The sequence below is a fragment of the Cryptomeria japonica genome, chromosome 5 (genome assembly GCF_030272615.1).
Source record: "Cryptomeria japonica chromosome 5, Sugi_1.0, whole genome shotgun sequence".
Taxonomy (NCBI): Eukaryota; Viridiplantae; Streptophyta; class Pinopsida; order Cupressales; family Cupressaceae; genus Cryptomeria; species Cryptomeria japonica.
The window spans coordinates 564,013,506-564,034,822 of NC_081409.1; the positions used below are offsets into that span (position 1 = coordinate 564,013,506).

The following is a 21,317-nucleotide window of genomic DNA, read 5'->3' on the forward strand; positions in this document are numbered from 1 at the left end:
TCTCTTATTTATATAGCACATACCTCTAGAGTTTAGTAGATAGATTGCTCTCTTTCTTCTATTGCTAGATGTTGTACCTCCATTATAGGATCTTGAAATATTGACCCTGTTACAATTCTTAAATGCACAAACCCAAAACTATCTACACTTTCAAAACTTATTAGCTGGCTAAGAATGTGGTCTTTAATTTCATGGAATGTACCTTTATATAGAATTATAGACTTTCCTCTTGCTTTATCCAAGAGAATTTTGAGTCATTTATCTCTCCTATTGTTAATTTAAATATCTTGTTGGAGCATCTTAGTCAAGTCTTTAGCTTCATGAAACTGATGTTCATAAGTATATTTCCTCACTATCTTTTTGACCTTATAAATATGATTCTCTAGATCAAAGCTTCTTTTTCTTTCTGGTATCACCCTATACTCCATTAATTTAGAACCAAAGAGTTATAATCCTTACTTTCAAGTAATTACAAAGTCTAAGAATTTTAATGTTTGTAGGAGGAAAAATCCCTTTTTGTGTTGTGTCAAATAAAATTTGTTTGCCTCATTTAACTACCACATAATATCAAGAAAAGCCACCTTATCAAGCACCTACATAGGAAGAATGTGTGGATCTTCTTTAGTATCATAGATCCTAATGATTGTTCTATCTAAATAAAAGAACCAATCACCCCAATTATGGTCATACCCTACTTCAAGATACTATTCCTTGGGCCCTAAAATCTAGTACCATTCTTATACATTATAATCCTCTTATGACCTAATAAAACAAACATTCTACAAAAAATATCTCTCAAATATATCATAGTCTGATGATTAATAGTGTGGATCCAAAATATGAGTATATCCTTAAATAGGCGTGGGATTTTCTTCTAGGTTCTCATGTCACAACTGGAGAGAATAATCCCAACTATCTTACCCATTATATAAAACAATATGGCATAGCATTGAGTACCACTTGAAAGATGAGATCTTGTCATCAACTTGAAAAGCACCAATTATTTGAGGATTATCTTAGCAATGAAAGAGGCAAAGTTAAAATCGATGTTAATGTGTTGATGTTGATAACAATAGCCAATATCATCAAATGAATTTGTATCTATGGTTTGTAATCAATTCCCAACCATAACATACTATAAGGTATGTCATTCTAAAATACTCTTCACACATATCCTCATTGAAAGGCTCCATTTCATCTTTTACAATTTGCATTTCTCTATTTAAACCTTTCTTTCCTTGATTTGATAATCATTTGACTTTGTAGTTGTGTCTATATTTTCTAAATTCCCAATAGTGGGAAGATATTATCACAATCATAATTTTCTTCAAACACTCAAATTCTTAGGATTCAACCATCTTAATCTTTTAATTAGTAATCTAGATTCACTTTTTATTTACAACTCTCTATCACATTAGACCAAATCATTAGATAAAATTAAATTATAAAATACACAAACCATAATGCTCATAATTTCTATTTGTACACAATCTAAATATTAATGCTATACTATTTAATCTTCCTTATATAGATTACTTATAGTGATGCCAATAAACTATTAAATTTTAAATCTAATCCAATTAGATATTGAGGATTTCTTTATATAAAAGATGAGAATTTGACTGTTATATTTCTCCCCACTAAATCCATCCCTACAATCACACATTTATAAAACTTATTACATTTTATGTCAATTATGTTGTTTAGAATAATAATAATTATTCAAACAAACGAATACAATGGTATTAACTTACACTACAATTTAAGCTGAGGTTTCCTCGGAGCATCTATAAGACTTATTTTCTTTGAAAGAGAGTGTTGGAAGGAGGCCCCTTTGTTGTCTACGATAAGGCTAGGAAACGATGTAATTACATAGAATGCTCCTATTGTTGGGAATGGGCCTTTAAATTTGAAAGGAGTCAAATTTTTGACTGGCGCGAATGGATAGAGATTTAATGTGAAAACGAGTCAGGTTTGGGAAATTTGGGAATGCCATACATTGGCTCTCTCAAATCCATTTCTACCCAAATGATAATCTTGAATTGTTTGCACTATCTCTTGTCTGGTGTTCATCACGAAGGGTCCATGTTGTACCACTGGCTCATTTAGGGGTTGCCCTCCAATTACTACGAATCTGCAGGGCTTGTTATTCCACACACTCACCCCATTACCACTGCTCAATAGAAGCGTATGATGAGCTCCCACAGGAGGTGAATTCGGAGTACCGAAGCTAGCCTCACCCTCTAACACATACCCAAATGCATTCCAACCCTCTGGAATTGGCTGGTGAAGCACCGCTTGTGCCTCCATTTTGAAATCCAAATACATTGTAGGAGTCCTTGTATAGACAGGAGATTCGATGCCCAAAGCTTCTCCCGTTATAACAGTCGCCTTCACTCCATCTTTCTCAACTTTGGGTATGTCATTCTCTTGATGTTCTTGATATCTGAGATCAATCCTAACCACAATAAAAATATCAGTCATAAACATTAAAGTTTTTCTTTAAGAGAAATTGTTCCTTGCTATTCTAAGAATTTTGAGTTTAGAAAGCACTCACATCTTGTCTTTGGAAGAAAGATTTACCCACAACTGTAAACCATGTTGCACTCCTGCTCCAGCTGGCATTTCAGAGTGGACTATACCCTGACCTGCAGTCATCCACTACACAGTATGTGTTGCAATAAATTCCCTCAGTACATGACTATTACAGAAAAGAGAGAAGTACTATAACTATGTTGGGTAGTGTTATAGTGGGGGACAAAGAGATTCAAAACCTGTAGATCGCCAACCTTGATGGTACCCTTATGTCCTACAAAATCCTCATGGGTGAAGGCTCCCTGTATTTAAGGAAACGATGAACATATTCTCTAAGAAAACTTCTAAAAACCCACAACAGATCTGAGAAGTAGTTCTATATTATTAAAAACATCATATTTCCATTATCTATAATATTGAGCACAATTTAATTTTGAGATTTGAGAGTATCAAATTTATTTTTAAATTTGAAAAACATTTGAGATCACAATCTGATCGTAATCGGAATGAAACAGAGCTAAGGGTATTCAATGTTAATTATCAATTAGTCTCAAATCCTCCCGGAAGCCATTGGCTCATCTGTTTCCACCTTTAACTTTATTTTACAGTGAAAACACATCTACACAACCATACTCAAACCTTGCAGCTGTTACACTCTGAAAAAGGGAAAAGTAAGGCACAAAAGATTTTACCTCCAGCATGTATGTCACAGTCTCGAAACCTGCCCAAAGCATATTATCAAATCATTAGTGTGAAGAAAGAAAAGAGAATAAACTTAAAAGGTATTAAAGATCCAACATATAAATATACCTTTGTTGATGGACAGAGAGGCAGAGGATAAACAAAAATAGAGAATACAAAGAACAAGGAGAAATAGCTAAACAAGACAAACAAAATGAGGCTTTTTGCTGAAAAATTATATATATATTCATAAATCAAAAAAGAATACAATCTGATTTTTATAATAGAACTACTGTTCTTTGAACATCACACAATGAGTTTCCCCTATTTTTCTTTTTCATTCATCCCCAAAAACCTGATTTTTCTTTTCTCTAGCTGTTATACTGTTGGTGTAGCATGTAGAGTCTTCTACATTGTTCATTTCATACTTACCTAAAACTTAAGGACTGTCCAGCATACGTATGCCCAGCAAAAGGTAATAAACAAACACAAAATATTCAATGAATTTAGCATGACAACAGGGGAAAATATGTTAATAAAGATTATGCAGCTATATTCATTTAAAATATGTCTTATGCAAGTGAAATGTCATACGTAAGAAGGACTGAAGAAGAGATGGTAGGAGTGGGAAGAGGAGAATGAACTACGGAGCAAATTAAATGTGGTAGATGTGATTAGACTTCAACACTCTCCCTTAATCACATCTACTCTCTACAATACCCAAGTTATTTCTTTGATGACAAATTTTTTCTTTTCCCAATGGTTTGGTGAAGATATCAACAAATTGATCCTCTGATGTGCAATGCTCCAAAATGATTTCTCCATTGTTGATCAACTTTTTGATGAAATGATGCCTTGTGTCTATATGTTTGCTTCTTTAATGAAGAATTGGACTCTTTGACAATGTTATGGCTGAGTTGTTGTCACAATAGATCTTTGTTGGTTCTTCTTGTTCATGTCTCAATTCCTTCAACATTTTTCTAATCCAAACTGCTCGATACGCTGCCCCTATAGCTGCTACATACTTTGCTTCAGCTGATTAAAGAGTGACAATTGGTTGTTTCTTTGAAGCCCATGATACTACACTTGATCCAAAATAAAAAAACATAACCGGAAGTGCTCTTCCTATCATCTATACTCCCTACACAATCACTGTCAGTGTATCCTATCAACTTGAAATCATTTGACCTTGTATAGCATATTCCATAGTTCCTTGTTTCACTAATATATTTCAAAACTCTTTTTCCGACTTGCCAATGTGAAACTTTTGGAGACTCCATGAACCTTGAAATGAGACTAACTCCAAACATTATATCCAGCCTTGTGGTTGTTAAAAACATGAGACTACCAACAAGTTTTTTATACAAAGTTGGATTTACATGAGCTCCTTTGTCATCTTTACTCAACTTCAAACCTGCCACTATTGGTGTTGGGGCTGATTTGCAATTCATCATATTGAACCTCTTCAAAATATCATTTGCATACTTAGATTGTGAAATGAAAATACCTTTATCATTTTGAGTTACTTCAATGCCAAGAAAGTACTTCATTAAACCCAAATCAATCATCTCAAATTCCTTCTTCATAGCTGATTTGAACATGTCAATTCACTAATCACCTATAAATATCAAGTCATCAACATATAAACAAACAATTATGATCTCACCTTGCGCATTCATGTTGGTATACAATGTAGGCTCATTGTTGTACCTATTGAAGCCATTTTATAAAAGATAAGAGTCAATTCTACTATGCCATGCTCTTGGAGCTTGTTTGAGTCCATATACTGCCTTCTTGAGCTTGTAAACCTTGTTTTCATGAACAAAAATTTCATATTTAGGTGGCTTCTCCACATAGACCTCTTCTTCTAATATGTCATTTAAGAAAGTTTATTTCACATACATTTGATATACTGCTCACTTGTTTTGACCTTCTATGACTAGTATTGTTCTCACGGTGTCTAGACGAGCTATCGGTGCAAATGTCTCATTGTAGTCTATCCCGAGTTGTTGTGAATAACCTTTGACTACAAGTCTTGCCTTGTGTTTTTTCACATCACCATTTGCATTCAATTTGGTTTTGTAAACCCACTTCACTCCTATCACCTATTTTCCTCATGGAAGACTAACTAATTCCCATGTTTCATTATTTTCAGTAGCATCTATTTCTTCATTCATTGCTTGCACCCATTTTTCTTCTTTAATTGCTTCTTCAAAATTAATAGGATCTTCAACATGTGAATATAAAGCGAAAAGAGAAATCGGACCCACATTAATTTCACCTTCATTTTACTCATAAATCTCCCTTAAACTTTTGATTTTTTGTCTCCTCAAGCTTGCTAATGTAGGATTGGACATGTCACTTGAATTTTTTGAATGTGGGCTTGATGGTCCAGCACCAAGAGTCCCAATTGAGGATGATGTTAATTGCATATTTGATGAAGTATTTGCTTGAGTGTGTGGGGTTGTCCTTACACTTGATGAAGGTGTCATTTGACCACTTGGTTGACCTTGAATGGGTGTAGGAGGAGTTAAATTTGAAGGAGTACTTGCTAATATAAAATCTTCATTTTCATCTCGTGGTACATTGGTTGCAATATTGATTGTTTTATCCAAACTTCTATCCCATGCTTCATCTTCTATGAACTGTACATCTCTGTTGATTATGATCTTTTTGGTTATTGGACTGCATAGTTTGTATGCCTTTGATTATCACTATACCCTACAAATATGCTTTTTTCTCCTTTGTTCTCTAATTTTCTTCTCAATTCATCTGACACATGTGCTTATGCCACACATCCAAATACTCTCATATGAGAAACATTATGATTTCTTCCACTCCATGCTTCTTTTGGAATCATATTGATGACACTTTTGGTGGGGTATCTATTAATTATATATGCTACACATGCTACAGCTTCAGCTCAATACTCATTTGACAAATGTTTTTCTTTCAACATGCTTCTTGCCATTTCCATAATTGTTCTATTTTTTCTTTTAGCTACGCCATTTTGTTGAGGGATATACCTTGTAGTGAATTGTTTGTGATTCCATGGTCTTTTCAAAATCTTATGAATTCATTTGAAATATATTCACCACCTCTATCTATTCTTAATGCTTTGATGTAGTGCCCACTTTGTTTTTCAACAAAAGCCTTGAATTGACAGAAATAATCAAACACTTCATGCTTATATTTTAGAAAGTAGACCCATATCTTTCTTGTGTAATCATCAATGAATGTCAAAAAGTAGTAGCTTCCGCCAATTGAGGGTGTTTTCATTGGCCCACACAAATTTAAATGAACAATCTCCAATGGTTTGTTTGCCCTTGTTGGCTTTCCTACTGGAAATGATTCTCTATGTCGTTTACCCAAAATGCCACCTTCACAAATTCTATCTAATTTGTCTATTAGTGGCAACCCCTTCACCATTCTCTTCTTATGCAATAAGTTTAAGCTTCCAAATTTTAGGTGCCCAAATCTTAGATCCCATAACCAATTTTCATCTTTAATTTCAGCTTGAAAGATTGTTTGTGTGACTGTTGTAGCTTTCTTTTCTTCACCTTGTGAATTCGTTGAAGGTTGTCCTTGAGCAAATTTTGCCTTTAAATCCGGTTCTAGTCTTAGGGGAAATATTCTATTGCTGCTCATTTGAACTATTGCTATGAGCTGATTGTTTGGAAACTTTTCTAAAATTGTGCATTCTTTGTTTTTGAAAAAGACTTGATACCCCTTTTGAATGAGCTGCCCTATACTCATTAAGTGATGTTTTAGCCTAGGAACAAAATACCCATCTGAAATAAACTTTTTATCCCCCTTTTTGGTTAGAATGTTGACACTTCCTTTACCCTAAATTAAACTTTGTTGTCATTTCCCAATGTTACATTTGATTTTGCACTTTCATCCAAACTTGAAAACATCTCTAAGTTTCCACTCATATGATTGCTACAACCGGAGTCTAAAAACCATATATCTTTCTCACTTTCTTATGCAACATCACAAGCCATGAACATGCTATCCCGAGTTTGATTTTCCTTGGTAAAATTTGCACTTTGTTGCCTATAATCATATTGCTTATTTCTATATTCACTTAAATAATGCCCAAATTTCTTTCAATAATGACATTGGCCTGAGGATTTATCATACCTTTTTCTTTGGGGCTAATTTTGAGTTGATTTTTGATAGTTGCCACTTCCACTTGAGCTTGATGGGTTTCTACCTCTTCCACTTGAGTTTGATGGGCTACTTCTTCCACCTCTATATGAATTTCTTCCTCTACCTCTAAAATTTGTTCTTCCCCTGCCTCTACCATGGTTGATTGAGACTTGTGTCTTGAATGCATGCTCCAAATTTGAATTTGTTGATCTACTCAATCTATGCTATTGAGAAATGAGTGATGCATGAAGCTCGTCCACTAAAAACTGTGAGAGATTCTTTGTCTCTTTTATGGCCACCATAATAGATTCAAATCTTGTAGGCAAACTTCTCAAAATCTTTTCAACCACTCTTCTTTCTTCAATATTTTCACCATGAGATCTAATTTAGCTTATCAATCCAATGATTTGAGTAAAAAATGATTCTATTGTATCTGATTCTTTCATGTAGATGGTCTCAAAATCCCTTCTTAGCATTTGCAACTTATCTATTTTCACCTTTTTCATTCCTTGATAGGTTGTTTGAAGAATATCTCATGCTTTTTTTGACTTTGTTGTTGCTTGAATCCTTGGAAAAGTACTCTCATTCACTTGAAAGATGAAGAAGAGGGCTTTTGAATCTTTCTTTTTATTTTCCTTCGACACGTCTTTCTTTGTTTGAGTTAGTGTATTATATGTTGTCGCATCTACTGGTTCTTGGTAGCCATTCTCAACAAACACGCATAAATCTTGTGTACAAAATAATGCCTTCATTGTGATTGCCCAGTAATCATAATTTTTCCCTTTGAACTAAGGAATTTGTGGTTTGTCAAACTTGCGCTAGGAGCTGCCATTGTAGACTATGAATAACCCTTCTAACTCTTTAAAAATACTTTCTCAAATACTTCACTAAATAACCTTCATCTCTGATACCACTGATGGACACAGAAGCAGAGGATAAACAAAAATAGAGAATACAAAGAACAAGGAGAATATATTCATGTATATCAAAAAAAACATACAATCTAATTTTATAATAGAACTATTGTTCATGAACATCACACAACGAGTTTCCCCCGTATTTCTTTTTCATTCATCCCCCAAAAACATGATTTTTCTTTTCTCTGGTTGTTATGTTGTTGTTGCAGCATCTAAAGTCTTCTACATTGTTCATTTCATACTTACCTAAAACTTAAGGATTGTCTAGCATACATATGCCCAACTAAAGGTAATGAACAAACACAAAATATTCAATGAATTTAGCATGACAGCAGGGGAAAATATTTTAATAAAGATTATACATCTATATTTATTAAAATCTATCCTATGCAAGAGAAATGTCATACATAAGAAGAACTAAAGAAGAGATGGTAGGAGTGGGAAAAGGAGAATAAACTACGGAGAAAATTAAATGTGGTAGATGTGATTAGACTTCAACATCTATGAGAATGGTCTGGAAATCCAGCATGAGCACTTGCTGAAACACACATATACATTTGATTTGTTAGATAAAATAAAATCACACTTGTTAGCCAATGGTTCTGGGTAGAGACCAACCAACCTGATAACTCATCCAATAACATAAATGAATCCAAAAACTTCAACTCCGATCTGTCCATAACAAAGAATTTGATCAGATATATAAACAGATGAAATGAATGATTTTAATTAAAGTCTATTACATCAAGCAGTGTAAAAGAATTTGATCAAATAGATAATAGATAAGTGAATGATTATAATGACGTCTATGAGATCAAACGCTCTAACACTCTAAAGAAAGAGTGACAATCATAGCCCTAAATTATCTTCAAAGGATATAGAAATATAACCATATTGGGAAGTAATAAATGAAGAAGTGGTACCTGACAATGGCTCCATTTCCTTCATATTGCTCTCTGCCCAACACCATCTTTGCTACAACACGTGGTTTCACAAACGAAGTCATGTTACTCATCCTTCACCAAAATTCCAAACTTTTCTTTACAAATATAATGAGAAAATCTTGTATATATTGCACTTGAATAAGGTTATAAGAGGAGGTCCACCCAATTTATAAGGATTGAAACTTCCCCCAACATATGAGTTTTCATGGCATGTCATCGCAAGTGCTGATGGGCTAGTGATGTCGCGTTGACGTCATGAGTTGTGATGACGTCAAACTGATTTAATTCTTTTCATGAGATGTGTCAAGAAAACCATGTTATCCAGGTAAACACAAACATTTTGGTTCAAATATGTGGGCTGCTGCTATTTTGGCTCCAAAACTGCAGTACGGAGTCAATAACATGCAGGTTATTGATCATTATATACCATTGATTTTGAAAAAAACAGTCACGGTTTTTTAAGTTGTCAACAACACACTATATGAATTGAAGATTTTTGGAGCCAGAATAGATGGTATCTTTCTAGAAAATATGAGCGAAAGTCTTGAAAGAGAAGATTCGTAGTGCCTTTCAAGTGCAAGTTGAAAGCACCTTCTTAGCATGTTCCCAAGTATATCCTGGGGAGCGTTGTAAAAGTCAAAATTATTGTTGTAACTAGTTCTGTATACGACACTTATTCTCTGCTGGCTTTTGACATGACTTCCTTGAGTGAGATTGAAGTAGGTAGTATTTCCGTTACTCATTAATGGTATGTTATCAAGAATTGATGGTTAATCCAGGCTCTCATCCACGACAATAATATTGAGGAGAATTTATTTAAAGAATGATAAGAATGGAGGGAATTTAGTGAGGTATCATCTTCATTGGAAAAAGTTTGGCGCTTCATAACTTAACTCTAAGAAAACCTGCCGAGCTATCATCATTAACATGGGAAGGCAACAACATACCCATTTTTTAGGTGTTAGCATTACATTTAACAAGTTTGTCATGCTTTCTCCTGCCCAGGCCCTTCTCTAATTTCAAAATCCTTTCTCCCGCTTGTGGCAGGCTACAACGTCTCCCTGTTAATGGTTTTCCTAGGAATGCCTCCCATGACTGCAAACTTGTTGTGGACATCTTTGATACGCAAAATACCCAACCTATTGCCTAAGTGGTGAATGATTCGGTAAATTCCCCTTCTGGTATTTCTTTCAGCGACTTGCTCCAGAACCCTCTTAAGGTCCCTTCATCTCCTCTTGTAAGATTCCTTCCTGGCGCTTTCAGTTTTGCTGAGGAGGTTCTCAGTAAGGAGGTTTTGGATTGCATTGTTTACTACAAAAAACTAGCTCTTATCAGTGAATTTAACCTATTTTGGCAATCTCTACAAGCACTCCACTCTTGGATTTTGAGTTATTAGAATTAGCTGGTGTCTAGTCTTAAGTTGGAAATCTACCCTTGCGATAGGGCTTTTTTTGTTGTTTGATTTAATAATCCAGAGCATATAGAGGTTTTTCTTTCAATGAGTCTATGGAAGTGGGATTCTCATGCCTTATCTCTAGATACCCCTGATTCCCTTCCTTCAACCCCCTTCAAACCTATTGATGTCTCCCCAACCAAGGTCGGGCTTCCTCACCTCCCACTTCACTTCTAGTGTTTGGTTACCAATGAATCCATTCGCAACAAACTGGGCCACTTTATTAAAGTTGACCTTAACACTAGCCTCTTCTCCCACACCTCTTTTGCAAGAACCTTGTTGGATTTGGACCTCTCGAAACCAAATCCAGCTGAGATCACCCTAAAGGTTGGTGCCCTTCAATGGCAATAGTGTGGATTATGAAGGGATTCCATTTTGTTGTAGGCATTGCTTTTCTACAAGGAACCTTACCTCATCTTGTTCACATGTCTCTTGGCCATGCTTGTCTCCTACTTGGTGGAAGGATACTGAAAGGTGTCATTTTACTGTCTTTCCTACAAATAAAAACTTGAATTCTTTATCGACTTTAGAGCCCCTTTCCCCAATGGCTTTGCCCACCTCTATGGTTTGTGGTTGTTCTTCCCCTATGGCCCCTTCCTAGGGGCCCCCTATTTCTCTAATGACTAGTGCTTGCTTGAATGATATTTTACAAGATCCCTTGGAGGCTCTCTCAAGTACAGGGCTTATTCCCTTTCCTTGCATTGCCAAGTTCTTCTTCTAGGTTCAACACTCGACTTTCAGACTCTACTATCTTAGTTCTGTTGCAATTATAGAGTTAATACAACTCTAGTACCCCACATTTTCTAACCTCAATTGCAATTAAGATGCATCCATTATATAAAAGAAATATTCATGAAATCTCATAAATCAGTGACACATGCTTACTCTTATAAGAATATTGACAATGTCTTGTACAATAAAATGAGTATAATTTTTTTTGAATTACTTGAGAGTGATTCACAATAGCTCATTGCTAGGGTGATGAAATACTTAGAGCTAGATAACTCCCAGGCCATCCTATTTTAAGCATTTCATGTTGTTTGTAGTCATGACAATTGGGAGTGTATGTGTAGGAGGACCCTTCTCAATTTCTTAGAGATTGTCAATGAATGATGGAGATCAAAAATCATCAATTGTATCCATCTAGGATATTTTATATGTAGATGTGAGGATGAATGAGGTTGATATTATTACCTAGTATTGAGAGTATGATAATTATCCTAGAAATTATTAGAGATGACTCAATTATATCGAAGTCAAATTAGGTGGCCATGACAAGAAAATGAAAATTACATAGAAGAGATGGTATCATCTTCCCTCGCAACCTAGCCACTAATAAATAATAATATGACATTAATAACTATAAGTGGTCTCCAAGAGTCAACACATCACCTACATTTTCTACAATAAATACAAGAACATTGAAGGTTTCATGAGAGGAATTGGTATATATGATTTCTAGTATGGGGCGTATGGAAATTGTACGACCTCTGAATATTTAAAAAAATGGAAGTACACAACTCTATTTCTCCAAGTGAATTCAATGTTCTCCATGGGAAGTCTATATCTCAGTGAAAGCTTCAACTCAAAATCCAACTGAATCAAACACTCCTTGTTCTAGTTCTACCAATCCTTATAAAATTTGTGTCAGTTATACCTTAAAATTCATATAGTTCTAAATATGAGAACATAGAATAACCCCCCAAAAGTCAAGGCTCCATAGTAAATAATTTTTAAGAGTGATAACAAAAAAAAAACTTTTCAAGAATAGACAATAATCTAAGTATAGAAATTTATAAGTTTGCGGTCTCATTTTATACTTAAAACTAAGGTTAATTATGTCTTTGGTTAAATTGTTAATATATATTAATTCATATTAACAGTTCTTATCCATAAATATATCATTTTGTATCGTCTATTATATCTTGGTACATGCATACACTATGAAGATCTCATAGAATTTGGGTGATGTAAAGAATCAACATCACACAAGCTTCATAGATAATTCCCCATCCATGTATCATATTCTTCTTTTGATGGGCACTTGATTTCAAATATTTTTGTCAACTTATTCATGTGGGCCATTACCTTCCATTGAGTAGTGCTTCAATTTTCTTAATGAAATTATCTAGTCTAGAGTCTACTTTTAGCAAAATATCCAATTTAGCATTGCATGAGATTGGATCCAGCTAACCTTCTTGAGTGATGAATGTGGCTAAATATATTTTCTAATCATCTGATGATTTCATACTATGACCATTCTCAAGTATTAGAGGTTATAAAAATTCTTCAACGACCTTCAAACTATTTAATATTTTTTTATCATTAGATCAATTATCCCCTCAAATGTATATATGTTATTCGAGAGTCCATTGATCTCATAGGTACTTGATATGTTAATATGAGCACTAAGATTAAACATTGTACTATTATGAATATTCTACATTGTTATCATATGTAGGATCCATGTAGTCAATATCTTACTTTTAAGGAAGGTTCATTGTTGACTTGAATTATATATTGTTTTCTCAAATTATTGTATCATCCCCATGCATCATCCACCACATGCAAAATGCATGGAATACAATGATTTAGAAGATTATTCACTAAGTAAATAATATCTCTTTTTACTTTCTCTTTAACTTTAGCCTCATAATAAAATTACTTATAAGGTCATTGATGTATCAAATTACTTATCACCAATATAGATAAGGTTTTGCATTTAATACTAAAAGCTAACCAAATCTATCTCTTTTTCTTCCTTATTACTACTTTGAAGACCTCATTATTTCCTTATCATATTGTAGTGTCCATGATTATAAAATAAACTATATCCTATCCCAGTAAGAGTAGACATCCACTTTCTATGAATAGTCTTTTACCCTCATCTAGAGTAATCTTTCTTACATGAAAAACAACATCCTTTAGGATAATTTGAGCTTTACTCTCATTATCATAATCTCTAATCTACTTTTGTTCATCTTAAATCCTTTGCATAAGTAGGTCTCTAATTCTTTCTTTAGTAGTAGTGCTATAAAATGACTCGATTGGATGAACTCAGAATCAGATAAAAAAACAACTTGAGCTAAATCCCTCATAGCGTGCTTGGATTTGCCGCCTTCCTCTAAATTCAACACTATTCTTTCCACAATAATGTCATTCAATTCATATCTTTGGGGCAAGGAAATTCCATGTTGGATTTCTAGAATGTCAATTTTATTTTTTCCAACTTCTTCTATAATAGGATAGTCAACTATAGGTTGAAATCCCTCTAATTGCATTGCCCCTACATGAGGAATGCCATCTCTTATTGCTAAAACATATACTTCTACACATTGGTAGATAGATTGCCCTCTTTCTTGTATCTCTTGATGTTTTACCTCCATTGTAGGATCTTGAACAATTCTTGAAGGCACAAACCCCAAACTAAATATATTATCCAAAATCATCTCTGGTCTAAGAATATGGTCTTTAATTATATGAAATTATCCTTTATATCTAGCATTATAGGTTTCCCTCTTTCTTTCTCCAAGGAGAATTTTGAATTATTTATTACTCTAGTTAATTTCTATCTTCTTGGAGCAATCTTAATCAAGTCATTAGCTTCGTCAAATTTATGTGTGTAAGTAGATTTCCTCACTACCTTTTTCACCTTATAAATATAAATCTCTAGATTAAAAAAAAAATTTCTTTATTTTCTCATTATATAATCCATTAATTTCGAACCCCGGATTTCTACTCCTTCCTTTTGTATTTATAAAGTATGTAAATTTTAATGTTGGTAAGAGGAAAATGGCCTTTTTGTGTTGCATCAAATGAAACTTGTTAGCCTCATTTAACTACATGATCTCAAGAAAAGCTACCTTATTAGGCACCACACATAGGCAAAACATGTGGCTCTACTTTAGTGTCGTAGATCCTAATTATTGTTCTATTTGAACGAAAGAACCAAACACCCCAATTATAGCCATACCTTGCTTCAAGCTATTAGTCCCCGAGCCTTAAAAAATATTGTAACATTCTTAGAAATTCTCATCCTCTTATGCACACTCTTTCCAAAAAATATTTCTCAAATATACCATAGTCTAATGATTAGTAACATTGTAAATCATAAATGTGATTCTATTCTTAGATAGGCATGTGATTTCCTTATAGTTTCTCATGTCTCAGCTGAAGAGCATAATCCCAAATATCTCCTCCATTATATAGAAAAATACAACATAACATGGAGTACCACTTAAAGAATGACATACGATCATCAACTTTCAAAGACACTAATTCTTTGTGAATTTCCTTAACAATGAAAGATACAAAGTTAAAATCTATTTTAATATATTGATGCTGAATATCAGTAATCAAGTAAATTGATATCTATGATTTATAATCAATTGCTAACATCTAACATATTGTAAAATATGTCATTCTAAAATACTCTTCAACCATATCTTCATTGAAAGACTCCCTTTCATCCTTTACAATTTATCTTTCTCCATTTAGACCTTTTCTGCTTGTGATTTCATAACCATGTGACTCTGTAGTCGTCTTTTCCTTCTAAATTCTGAGCACGTTGAATCAAAATCAACCTTACTGTTTGCCTTGGAATTAAGGTTGAAGACTTCTTTGAATAATTCTTTGTTCATAGTAATTAAAAAACAATATCTGATAGTTAATAATCGCAAACCTAAATGTCCTACATATTCACTAAGAAAAAACTATATCGACAATCATCTAATTAAAAAATATAGATGATATAATTTCAATAGGTTTATGAAAAAACACATGAATTCGTATTTTTATGCATTGCTATTATCAGTTCTATACGAACATACCTGATCTGAAAGAAATGGGTGATCTTTCAAAACAAGGCAAATACATTCAAAGAAACGAATACAATTTTTCGATTTCCCCAAAGCATCCATAAGCTTAGTTTTATTAAAAGGAACTGCTGGAAGGAGGCCCCTTTGTTGTCTACAATAAAGCTAGAAAATGATGTAATTACAGAGATTATTCGTATTGTTGGGAAGAGACATTCAAATTACTCACTAATAATGAATTCAGATAGAGATTGAAACTGAAAGTGAAAAGAAATCAAGTTTAAGCAATCTGGGAATGCCATGCATTGGCTTTTTCAAATCCATTTCTACCGGAATGATAATCTTGAATTGTTTGCACTATCTCTTGTCTGGTGTTCATCACGAAAGGTCCATGTTGTACCACCGGCTCATTTAGGGGTTGCCCTCCAATCACTACGAATCTGCAGGGCTTGCTGTCAACATTGTTATTCCACACACTCACCCCATCACCACTACTCAATAGAAGTGTATGATGAGCACCCACAGGCGATGAATTGGGAGTACCGAAGCTAGCCTCACCTTCCAACACATACACAAATGCATTCCAACTCTCTGGAATTAGCTGGTGAAGCACAGAATTTGCCTCCATTTTGAAATCCAAATACATTGTAGGAGTCCTTGTATAGACAGGAGATTCGATGCCCAAAGCTTCTCCTGCTATAACAGTCGCCTTCACTCCATCTTTCTCAACTTTGGGTATGTCCTTCGCTTGAAGTTCTTGATACTTGGGCTCAATCCTAACCACCATAAAAAAAATATAGTTATAAACATGAAAGCTTTCTCTTTCAAAGAAAGAATTTTGAGTTGAGAAGCCACTCACATCTTGTCTTTGGAAGAAAGATTTACCCACAACTGCAAACCATGTTGCACTCCTGGTCCAGCTGGCATTTCAGTATGGACTATACCCCGGCCTGCAGTCATCCACTAGACAGTACATTGCAATAGAACCCTCAATACATGACTATCACAGAAAAGAGTGAAGTACAGTAACTATGCTGGGTAATCAAGAGATTCAAAACCTGCAGATCGCCAGCCTTGATGGTGCCCTTATGTCCTACAAAGTCCTCATGTGTGAAGGCTCCCTGTATTTCAAAAAAACGAAGAATATCGAATTTCCGCAATCTATAATATTGAGAACAATTTAGTTTTCGAATTCGATTGCATCAAATTTATTTCTAGACTCCATAATCCACCATCGAATGAAAGACAACTAAAGGTATTAATTGTTAATCATCAATTAGTCTCAAATCATCCCAGAAGCCACTGCCTCATCTGTTTCCAACTCAATTGTAAGTTACATTGAAAACACATGTAGACATCAATGGTGAACCAGTGCAGCTGTGGTGCTCTGATCAAAAGGGGAAAAGTAAGGCACAAAAGATGGTACCTCCAGCATGTATGTCACAGTCTCGAAACCTGCCCAAAACATATTATCGAATCATTAGTGTGAACAGAGCAAAGAAAACCGGCTTAAACGTGTCAAAATTCAAACACATAAGTATACCTCTGTGTGGATGATCTGGAAAGCCAGCAGGAGCACTAACTGCAACACACATACACATTCGATTTGTTAGATGAAATACAATCACAATTGATAGTTGTTAGCAATGGTTTTGGGTAGAGACCAACCAACCTGAGAATTCATCCAGTAACAGAAAGGGATCCAAAAACTTCAACTCTCGTCTGTCCAAAAAAAAACAAAAAGAACGAAAGAATGAATGAATGATTATAATGATATTTACCAGAGCAAGCAGCCTAGAAAATTGAGAACGCCAACCCTAAATTATCTTCAAATGATATAAAACGTAATAAAGGAAGAAGTGGGTACCTGCCAATACTGCGCCTGACAATGGCTCCATCTCCTTCATATTGTTCTCTGGCCAGCACCTTCTTTGCTACAAAGCGTGGTGTCACAAAGGGAGTCATGTCACTCATCCTTCAAAAATTCCAAACTTCTGTTTACAAATAATGAAATATGTTGTAGTTGTCGCACTTGAATGAGACTGTAAGGTGAAGTCCGCCCAATTTATAAGGATCACACCTTATGAGTATGTATGGCGGTCTTATCGTAGGTGCTGAGGGGCTAGTGATGTCTTCCTGACGTCATCAGATGTGATGACGTCAGATTGCGTTACTCTGCTCCAGGTAAACACGAACATGTCGGTTCAAAGATGGATTATATATGAACGGAAGTAAGGAAAGAGAAGATTCTTCCTGAGGAGTGTTGTAAACGTCAAAATCATTACTTTTATTAGTTGTGATCAGCGTCTACGACTCTTATTGTCTACTGCCTTTTGACTTCACCTCGTTGGCGAGATTGAAATAGTTTTTGCGTTACTCATAAGAAATATGTGACAGATCATCCAAAAATTGACGGCTAATCCCACAATTTCATGCACGACAAAACGAGGAAGAGAATAAGAAAGGAGGGAATCTGAGTTGGTATCGTCTCCATAGTAAAACTTTGGCGCCTAATTTCTTAATCGCCTATTTCAAATAACTTGTACAATTATTCCTCGTCCTAAAAGAGATTGAAACAGCCACTAAAAAGACAAATATATTTTTGAGGGAACATTTTTTGTTGGCCGGTATGATGTCATTTAATCGCACATAATAATCAATTTCTTATTGACAAATAAATTAAAATGTAAGGAAATCTCTGCCCCTCCTCACATTCACCGAATACTTGTTTCAATGGATTCCACTCAACTATTTTTGCTTTCACACGTGGAAAATGATGAGATAACAGGGGAAGTAAACAAAAGTCAAAGTAATGAAGAGCCATCGATGACCAGGATTCAAATTTAATGATGTTTACAGTTTACAGGTGAGAAGATAACAGGTAAACTTTAATGGAACAACACAACCATTAGCCACCTTTAATATTGACGTTAAGGAAGAGTTTGGAGTAAAAGAAGGGAATTTTCATTGGATTTGGAAGCTTCTGATTTGATCGAGAAGGCCGACCGAAGTAAATAATTGACTTATTTAACATCAAGTATTGAAACCAATGATTTCGGCTCCGAATCACAGTTAGTTTTTCCGTCAGGACTGTAGAACATTTAAAGTTTATAGAGGCCATACAATTCAGTTGTAAGGAGAAACACAAATCTGTTTCTCCAGTCGTAATGGTAAAAAATGCACACTGTAATTCTATTTCAATACATCTTTTAAGGTGAATTTTATTTTAAGAATCAAACTCAACACTATTTAGATGTCTAATATACATGTACACCCTTTAACATGTTACATTATTTTATATAATGATGTTGTTGAGTTCTGATCATGATTTTATTGCAAAGTACTGCAATAGTCTTATTTCAATACTATTAAACTCGTTTCTTTTATAGTGCATCTTATGAGGAGTCTATGGATAGTGATCTTATATGTGAGTTATTTTCTCTTATATATAATGATGATGTGGTTTGGGATGATAATTCTTTTATGTTTTTAATCAATTTAAGGAATATTAATGATGATTACTGTGTGATATATTAGATGATGATAGCACGAATTATGATTATATTTCATTAGTTTCTCATGTAGGATATTACTGATAATTCAGGACATCTTGCTACATTAAATGATTATATTATGAATCTTGGTAGAGTTATCGCATTATCGCTTACATGATAGTAGTGATACATCTTTATATATTAGTTCATTACTAGAATGCTTTAGGATAGATTTTGTATGTCTATGACTTTTCTTATGTCATTCTTTGATCCTTACTCATACTCTTCACTTGATGTTCATATTGTTGATTTTTATTACAGTTGCACAAGAATTAAGGTTATTATTTGAGACAAACATAGGGTTACATATTAGATTCAATGCCACAAGTGTAGAATCAAACCTAGACACATAATAGACCGTTTTCCTATCTATCAAACCTTTTTAGTGTGATGATTCACAATGCATATACTCCTATTTTCCTTATCAAACATAAATCTAAACATCTACTCCTTACCAATTTTATATTATTTCAATATATATTTAATTGATTATCTTAACTCAAACCATTTATTTAGATTTTTGAATTAGATATCATTTATTATTTATTGATTAATCTAATCCCTCGATATATTATGCATGTGTGTTTTATCTACATACAATAATACTCATAAAATTTAGGAAGCATAGAGTTGATAACTATGACACTCATAATTTCTTACACTTCTTTCTGAATCATTTTGACCTGTTTCCCTTTGTGCAATAGTCTAGTGTTTACATGACATGGTTCTAAGAAAAGTTGGACTTTCATCCTAAACTTAGCTAAACTTCTTCATTAATCTACACGTCACGCCTAATCCTCTTCTTCTTATTCCCAAATAAAAATAATAGAAGTGACCATGAACCTAATTTAAAACTGTTAGTGCAAACCTATTGGATGCAGAATTTTCACCTCTTTCGCCACCCTCTCACATCACCTACTAAATGTGTATTGAGAGGAATGAAGGCCCCTAGTGGTTTAAATCATATGTTCGGATAAAGGGGCTCGAATGGGAAATGTAGGTAGATGAGATTCTTCCAGACAATGTGACAAAGACAACAAGTGGATAATTTCAAGGTTTTGTTCGAGGTCAAGCAATTTTTGTTACAAGTTGTTATGTTGATATTAGATCCATTTTTGTATAGCTGGAATCTCTTTTAGATTTTACAAGACTTAGATTTGATATTAGATTGGTTGTGGTGTTAGGCGAGGGAAGTTGTATTACTTGGACTTGGTGTCAAAGAGTTCGGACAAGCTGCGTCAAGCTCTAATGGTGGATAGCTCTGGGGGGAGAAGCATAAATCTGAAATCTGGTTATGGCATCGACATCTGGAGCATGCTTCCTTTGGTTACCTAAAGAAATTATTTCCTAGTTTATTTGCAAAATTTGTTGTTTCTAGCTTCCGGTGTGAAGTTTGTGAACTTGCAAAAAGCCATTGTGCTTCTTTTCCATTAACTTTGAATAAAAGTCTAGTTCCTTTTATGGTCATACATTCTGATGTTTGGGGTCCGTCCAAAGTCACTACATTGGGTGGATCACGTTGGTTTGTTACTTTTATTGACGATTGTACTAGAATGACTTGGGTGTGCTTAATGAAGTCTAAAAGTGAAGTGAACTTGTTATTTCAAAAATTTTATAACATGGTTCGTACTCAGTACAATGCACAAGTTCAGGTTCTCCGTAGTGACAATGGAGGTGAATATTTGAGTTCTGAACTTCAGCAGTATCTGGAAGCACATGGAATTATACATCAAACTACTTGTTCCAATACACCTCAGCAGAACGGGGTGGCTGAGAGAAAAAATCGTCACTTGTTGGAGGTTGTCCGTGCTTCGTTGATAGAAGCCCATATGCCGTTGTCTTATTGGGGCGAAGCACTTACCTCTGCAGCATATTTGATTAACCGGGTACCCTCTAGCACTATTGATTTCCAGACACCATCCCAGGTTCTCGTTGAGGCGGTTGTTGCTCCAGCTATCCCAAATTTATCTCCTCACGTCTTTGGTTGTGTAGCATTTGTACACCTCCATAAGCATCAGCGCAACAAGTTATCTCCTCGAGCACTGCGATGTGTCTTTCTAGGATATGCTGCTTATCAAAAGGGGTACCGATGCTATCATCTTCCAACCCAACGAATGTTTATTACATTGGATGTAGTTTTTCATGAAGACTCGATGTATTTTTCCTCTGAGCCTGAACTTCAGGGGGAGTACCAGAAGGAAATTCAGACTCTACACTATGATGATCACATCTCTGAAGATGTTGATTTTCACATCTCTGAGGATGTG

General features: G+C 34.5%; 2 protein-coding genes across 2 annotated transcripts; both read right to left on the reverse strand.

The window, feature by feature from the left end:
* Positions 1-1,968: 1,968 nt before the first annotated feature.
* Positions 1,969-9,291, reverse strand: LOC131074939 (pirin-like protein). Its single transcript, XM_059220723.1, has 7 exons — positions 9,209-9,291; positions 8,908-8,957; positions 8,785-8,823; positions 3,228-3,256; positions 2,775-2,837; positions 2,558-2,661; positions 1,969-2,458 (listed from the first exon to the last, which is right to left on the reverse strand). The coding sequence occupies exons 1-7, from the start codon at positions 9,289-9,291 to the stop codon at positions 1,969-1,971; spliced, it is 858 nt and encodes a 285-aa protein (XP_059076706.1).
* A 6,409-nt stretch (positions 9,292-15,700) lies between these two features.
* Positions 15,701-17,506, reverse strand: LOC131074929 (pirin-like protein). The gene is made up of 7 exons (XM_058011668.2): positions 17,364-17,506; positions 17,169-17,218; positions 17,040-17,078; positions 16,923-16,951; positions 16,555-16,617; positions 16,356-16,459; positions 15,701-16,272 (listed from the first exon to the last, which is right to left on the reverse strand). Exons 1-7 carry the CDS (start codon positions 17,468-17,470, stop codon positions 15,777-15,779), a joined length of 888 nt encoding a protein of 295 aa, XP_057867651.2. The 5' UTR covers positions 17,471-17,506; the 3' UTR covers positions 15,701-15,776.
* Between the last annotated feature and the right edge of the window lie 3,811 nt (positions 17,507-21,317).